A 7,500-nucleotide genomic window follows, 5' to 3' on the forward strand; every position below is an offset into this window, starting at 1 on the left:
ATGCCCCAGGGAAAAAGCCAATTGATAAATGTATGACCATAAGATAATAAACATTTCCAAGCTAAACGTAATTTTTTTAGCAGCTTTTATTAAAACATTTTTTTCTTACAAACATTCAACAGTGGACTATTTAATGATGACCGTCCATAATTTAAAGTTGAAGAAATTTATAGAAAATTCTTTATTCATTATTTCTATTAAAGGTATTTTTATAAATTCCTTCTTTATAAATTTAACTAAATTCAAATCCATTGGTTCAAGTCATTAAGAACCTTTATGAAAGTGTAACTTATAATTTCAAGGGCGAATATTGAATTATATACATCACTAACTTAGGCACTATTCTTTTTGTATATTTATATAACTCCAGTTTGTACCTAAATTTCACAGTTTATCTTAGTCATAAAAATAGTAAAAAAGGCTCCATTTACTGTATTGTCAGTTATTATACATCGAACTATAACAGCAAATGATGTTTCATCAATATTATTACTAGACACCAAGGACTGTAGTTCTAATTACTGTGAAGCATACTTTAGAGTTAAGGAATAATGAGATTGCAGTCTCTGTGAAATCAGTATTTCTTATCATCTGTTTCTAGTAGAACCTATCAGTGAGAAACATATGCTATTTTTCATTTAAAACAACTATGAAAAAGGCTGGAATAATTATGACCTACCTCTCGCTATCTATCTTTCTCCACCTGTTTGTCTGGCTGTCTGTCTGTCTGAGTGCGTCTGAGTCAGGAGGAAGATCTCTGCATTATTATTAGCAAAGATTTGAAGTTCACCAGAGTACAAAAGCTAATAAGAAAGCACAAAACATAGTCGGTTACATGAAGATACTATTCAAATATAAAAGCAGAGACTGTACTACAGCTGTACACATCACTAGTAAGACTGCATCTAGAATATAGAGTCCAATTTTGGGCTCCAAGAATAGAAGCAGTACAAGCTAGGGCCACCAGATTAGTTGCAACACTAAGATGATTAAGAGAATCGAATGTTTGAACTTATTTGATCTACAAACTCGACGACTAAGGGAACACCTAAAAGAGGAATTCAAAAACATCAAAGGAATAACAAATTAGACTACATCAAGCTCTCCACGCTTAGCACAAACCAGTCCAGGGGTATCTGATGCAAACTGGAATTGAAATGATACAATTCAACTCAATGTGGTAATTTCTTTACATACAAAATAGCAAATACATGGAGCAGACTTTCAGCGGATGTGGTAAACAGTACCATGGTAAACGAATTCAAGAACAAGTTACACAAAATCATGGAAACTCTTCAAACGTTTAAAATTTAAGCTGACTTGATTTATACAAGAGCACTAATAAGTCTTCAAGACCAAAAAAAAAAATCCTTGTAACACACACACACACACTCTCTCTCTCTCTCTCTCTCTCTCTCTCTCTCTCTCTCTCTCTCTCTCTCTCTCTCTCTCTCTCTCTCTCTCTCTCTTTCTCTCTCTCTCTCTATATATATATATATGTATGTAAATATATACATACATACATATATATATATATATATATATATATATATATATATATATATATATATATATATATATATATATATGTATGTATATTAATTTAAAATAATTAAAAAGTTAATATGAATAATATCCAGGATGTTATTCCAATGTCACGACATATTCACAATCTCCCTTCTTTTCATTGAAAAGAAAGCTTTAAGATACCTATCTAAACGGCATCTAAATCTTTCGATCGATTACTGATCATAATTATGATAAGGATAGAAGATTTATGTAATGAGGAAAACCTGTAATTATCATTGTATTTTAAGCATAGAATTATGAAATTTTTATATACAGTTTAGAGGTTATTTTTCATAAGGATTTTGTAACCGCATCCTTAATATGGTTTGGAAAGAGATATATTAAACCAATTATTATTATTATTTTTTATTGTCGAGTTTTATAAATACTATTTGTAAGCTATAAACAAAATGATTTTGTTTTTAAATTTTATGTTTATCGATATAGATCTAAATATATGTGTAATTGTGTTTATTTAATTAAGATATGATATTCCGGAAATAAATGAAAACAAATGATAAACAAATTGTTTATTTAAATAAATAAATAACATGTAGTAAGATGTATTTCACACAATTCTGTCTCTCTGTCTGGCTGATTATAAATCGCAAATACCTTTTTGATTCTTTCAAAACATAACAATTTCTATACGGAGAGGCACTCAACATAATATCCCATATATCATGCCATTAAGACGCTTTGCTAATTGCTGAATGATGACTTCATAATTACGAATATGTTTTAATGTCAATGTCTTTTCGTAAGATTTTAGTATTCCTAGTCACATTAAATTGTAATCATAAGATTAAATCTTATCAGTAAGTATTGACACTACACATTTTTTTTTTGTGCTGAGAAAGTGTTTAAATATATTTTGTTTTCTTTTCCATCACTAAAGTTCTTTTCATTCTTCAGCTAAAGGACAAGATGCTTTCCTTAGAAGAGTCCTGGGAAGGTCTGGTCGGGTCTTTCGGTGCAGAAGTACTTCAGGGTAGTCGGGTCTTGGTTCCAGTAACGGCAGGGACCGCCAAAGGCGTTGGTGTAAGGACTTCCTCCAACTACAGGACAAAAGAGACAGGGTAAGATTTGATAGTATAAAAATGCATTATCGTACCTAATAAATCACTTATCTAGATCTTATGCTTTATCAACCGATATAGGATTTGAAGGTAATAAATTGTTACTTACTGCCAGCATTGCCGAATCCAGGTTGTCCAATTCCAGGATGTCCAATTCCTACTCCCCCTAATCCAGGATTACCGAAGGTCGGGTAAGCAGAAGCCAAGCAGGCGACAAACACCACCATGAGGGTGACCAAAAGGATTGAACGAGCCTGAGGAAAAAAAAATGGCATTAATGATTAATTAAGGAGAATTGAATGGAAAGGAGAAGGGACATCTGAATATTACTATTTGCTCATAAACATTTTCAGCAATCATAGAGAAGTAGAGAAAATATTTTCATTATATTTTTGTTTTGTTTACATATATATGCATACAGAGAGAGAGAGAGAGAGAGAGAGAGAGAGAGAGAGAGAGAGAGAGAGAGAGAGAGAGAGAGAGAGAGAGAGAGAGAGAGAGAGAGAGAGAGAATGTTTAGATATCTTACCATGTCTTCTCTATGAGTGATCTGCAGATGAACTGATACAACTCTTGTTCTCGCTATGGTTTAAATACGACTGAGAGATGACTGAGAATTTCCAACTTAAAGAACTGCAAGAGGGTTTTCCAAGCACTTCCCGCCGGACACTTTTCTTCCAGGTACTCAAAAAACTCTTATTACGGCTGCAAAAACTCGTTCCTCCCGCGCATGTTACGTCACTAAGATTCTTCAGGAGTGAGTTGGTCTACAACATATCACTTTTGAATATAGGGAATTTACACCCTCTTATGCAGTTGCATTTACTGATTACTCTAAAAATGTCGTCCGCTTATTCCTTTGGGAAAATTAACTAGGAAAAAAACAGTAGTGCAGTTTTACGGATGGGTTGATATATATCCTCTTTATTTGTTTGTAAAAATTATCATATATATATATATATATATATATATATATATATATATCTATATATCTATATATATACATATATATGTATATATATATATATATATATATATATATATATATATATATATATATATATGTACATTTGGATATAATACATAATTTCTTTTTGTTTGCAATGGCATAGAAAATAAATGTCCTTTATATGTTATTTGTACAAAAAAAATATTAGTTTAGATGTGTTTACCGTAATGTGGATGTGTTTACCATTTTCGAAGGTACGAGATCTTTGCATATAAAATACTTATTTCGTAATAATAATACTATATATCATGTTAGACAAAACCTAAGAGTCAATCCTTCGCAATCTAACCCTAAAAGTAAAGAAAATTGTCCGAGAAAACCACGGTCCAGATATACCTTGGAGAAAACTAACTTAAGAAATTTAAATGTTCGTCTGCCGAATTTCCGGTAACAATATTCACCTTAACCGGTTTATGTTGGATATATCTGGAATCTTATTTACTCTCCTAAGAGGTTTGAGTAGTTGCTAGGTAGGCATATTCTCTTAAGAAGCGAATATTTTGTATCAATATATGCAAAACAAAATATATATTAGTTTTTTTAGGAAGAGGAAAAAATGATTGACTGTACATCAATTTTTCAGACATTCATATATATATATATATATATATATATATATATATATATATATATATCGATATATATATATATATATATGTATATATATATATATATATTTATATATATATATATATATATATATATATATATATATATATATATATATATATATATCGACCCGGCCTTTCATTAGAATGGGCTAGCGTTCGATCCCAAGTATGAGGTAGAAATTTATTTCTATCTGAACACGATGTTGTGTTGATATTTATCCATATATATATACATATATATATACATACATACATTTATAAATATATATATATTATATATATATATATATATATATATATATACATATATATATATACATACATACATTTATGAATATATATGTATATATATATATATATATATATCTACCAATATATATATATATATATATATATATATATATATATATCTACAATCATATATATATATATATATATATATATATATATATATATATATATATATATATATATATATTTAACCAACAGGTTCAATACATACACATTTCTATGAGATATAACGAGTACGAGGTTATATAATCACTATACACCATCCAGCATGAGCGGTCTTACCTCGCAATTATAGCCTACGTCATCAATATGACGTCATGGGTTTTACGCTTGTTCATTGGTGCTAGATCTGAGTTCTCAGTAAGTTTGCATGGTACATGATTGGCAATTTGACTATTGGAAAGTTTTTAATTCACTCGGTTATTTGATTTGAAATCTTTATTTCAGATTTTCCCTTCATATAACGATTTTTATTTGAAATTACAAACACTGATGGACAGATATAAGTAGATATGAACACACACACACATATATACTGTATATACATACATATGTATATATACTGTATATATATGCATATATATATATATATATATGAAGGTATATGTATAAATACATTCATATATTCATATTTACATGTATATATAATGTATATGTATATATACATATAAATACATATATACAATACACATATACATATATACAATACACATATACATATATATATATATATATATATATATATATATATATATATATATAATGCAAGTAAAAATACATCTTTTATGCAGAGATATTGTTTGTATTGGAATTTTTTTTTATATTACCTCACTATCAATATCAACTTTAAATAGATTCCTGTTGCTGAAACCTATCACAATCGAAAATACCTAATTGATTATGAATTGGTTAAGAGCAAACTTTCCAGAGCAGCGATGAGTAAGGAATGAGACACCAGGTTCTCGGGTTCAAACGTCTGGATTTCCCGCAATGAGCGAGAGCAGCATCGGGAGGGGGACATTACCGAACGTTGTTGTGAGATATAAGAGATTGTTCACTGAGTAAACCACAATCACTCTTCACAAGAGAACAAGACGAATCACTACTCATCCAATTCTGCTTCAATAGACATGAAGGTAAGTTTCTCTTGAATAATTTTTTGATAGTTGCAGTTCTTATATGATTAACAATGTGTATCGTTCAGTTTCTGTTTTAAGATTGATATATAGAAGCTCGTAAGAATTCCCTTAGAGTCTATATCATTCGGTTAGTAAAAAGAAATCTTGATGTTTTCCTTTCTAATTTTACATTTTCCTTTTCTCAGGGAATACAAATCTTACTCGTCACCTGTTTGGCATCTGTTGCCTTTGCACAGGATAAAACTAATGGAGGAAATAAACGATTCTTTGGAGGATTAAACCAAGTTTTCGGCGGAGGCATAGACCAAGGATTTGGAGGTGTTAGTCAAGGATTTGGAGGACATGGAGGTGGCGTTGGAGGAGGTTCTGGAGGGATCAACCCAGGATTTGGAGGGGGTTTTGGAGGTAGTGCTTCCCAGACGTGCAGACGTTGGTGCCGAACTCCCGAGGGACAGGCCTACTGCTGCGAGAGCAATAACGAGCCTGAAACCCTTCCCTTCGTTAAGCCAGGTCAATGCCCTCCCGTAAGACCTCAGTGCCCACCCGTCAGGAGCTTTGCCCCTCCACAGACATGCTCCAATGACAGCAAGTGCGGAGGCGTCGACAAGTGCTGCTTCGACAGGTGTCTTGAGGAACACGTTTGCAAACCCCCTGTTGGATCTGGAGGCTTCGGTGGATTCGGTTTTGGAAGATAATTCTAGATTTTTCTGTGTAGAATTATCACCACAAAATATATTGTTAATTTTAATTTTGGATGGAAAGAGGCCAAAGATATATGCCATTAATAAATATTTACTTTAGTTACATAGTATTTTTATTCTGTTAAGATCATTATCCACTACCCAAAGAATATTTGACATCTTTAAATCGAACGCAAAGAAATATGCAGAAAATTTTATGTATATTCATTTCTTTACTGGTCTTTTTAAATATTAGCCCAATTCAACTTTGTACACTCAAATCAGATATTAGAAGTGACCAAAGAGGTCTATATAGCTTTAAAATATAATTTGATAGGAGCACACACACACTCACTCACATACACGCACACATGTGCGTGTGCAAACACACACACACACACACACACACATATATATATGTATATATATATATATATATATATATATATATATATATATATATATATATATATATATATACACACACACAAACACACACGCACACATATACATATATATATATATATATATATATATATATATATACATATATACATTATCACCAAATTATTTGTTATTCTTTTACATATTTAAATAACTCAATATCTCAAAGGGTATCGTTGTCAGGCAAATAGTGGACAGCAGTTTGTAAATATTGTTCAAAGAAAAAGGCCCCACTTACTGATTTATCGGATTTTAAAAATCAAACCATAAGGGCAAATAATGTTTTATCAATGTTGTTACGGTATTCCAAGGTTCGGCAGTTTTTAGTATTTGTGAACCATACTTAAGAGTAAAATATGACTGAGATGTGTCTTTTTGAAACCAGTATTTCTTATCATTTGTCCCAGTGGTACCTATTAGTGAGAAACATTTGCTGTTTCTAATTTTAAACAACAATGAAAAAGACCGGATTGATTATGACTTACGTCTCTGTCTGTCTGTCTGTCTGTCTCTCTCTCTCTCTCTCTCTCTCTCTCTCTCTCTCTCTCTCTCTCTCTCTTTCTCTCTCTCTCTCTCTCTCTCTCTCTCTCTCTCTCTCTCTCTCTCTCTCTCTCTCTCTCTGTATGCCTACTTATAATTTCAAGCAAGGAATTAGTTAAAATTACTAATACCCTGGAT

The 7,500-nt window shown here is 31.2% G+C and overlaps 2 protein-coding genes across 3 annotated transcripts in view; one reads left to right on the forward strand and one right to left on the reverse strand.

Annotated features, from left to right (window-relative positions):
• Nucleotides 1–2,069: 2,069 nt before the first annotated feature.
• The window catches only part of LOC137642478 (uncharacterized), a 7,730-nt gene continuing 2,299 nt past the window's right edge, over nt 2,070–7,500 (reverse strand). The window contains exons 1-3 of one of the 2 annotated variants that reach the window (XM_068375065.1): nt 3,178–3,229; nt 2,758–2,902; nt 2,070–2,627 (exon numbers count right to left, since the gene is read on the reverse strand). In XM_068375065.1, coding sequence (XP_068231166.1) covers nt 2,506–2,627; nt 2,758–2,902; nt 3,178–3,180 — 270 coding nt within the window. In that variant the 5' untranslated portion in view covers nt 3,181–3,229 and the 3' untranslated portion in view covers nt 2,070–2,505. Of the gene's footprint in view, nt 2,628–2,757; nt 2,903–3,177; nt 3,230–7,500 lie in introns of those variants that run through there. The other variant, XM_068375064.1, reaches the window with a different exon arrangement.
• LOC137642476 (ATP-dependent RNA helicase glh-1-like) lies at nt 5,636–6,473 on the forward strand. Its single transcript, XM_068375062.1, has 2 exons — nt 5,636–5,695; nt 5,884–6,473. Exons 1-2 carry the CDS (start codon nt 5,690–5,692, stop codon nt 6,391–6,393), a joined length of 516 nt encoding a protein of 171 aa, XP_068231163.1. The 5' UTR covers nt 5,636–5,689; the 3' UTR covers nt 6,394–6,473.

The sequence above is a fragment of the Palaemon carinicauda genome, chromosome 6 (assembly GCF_036898095.1).
Source record: "Palaemon carinicauda isolate YSFRI2023 chromosome 6, ASM3689809v2, whole genome shotgun sequence".
NCBI lineage: Eukaryota > Metazoa > Arthropoda > Malacostraca > Decapoda > Palaemonidae > Palaemon > Palaemon carinicauda.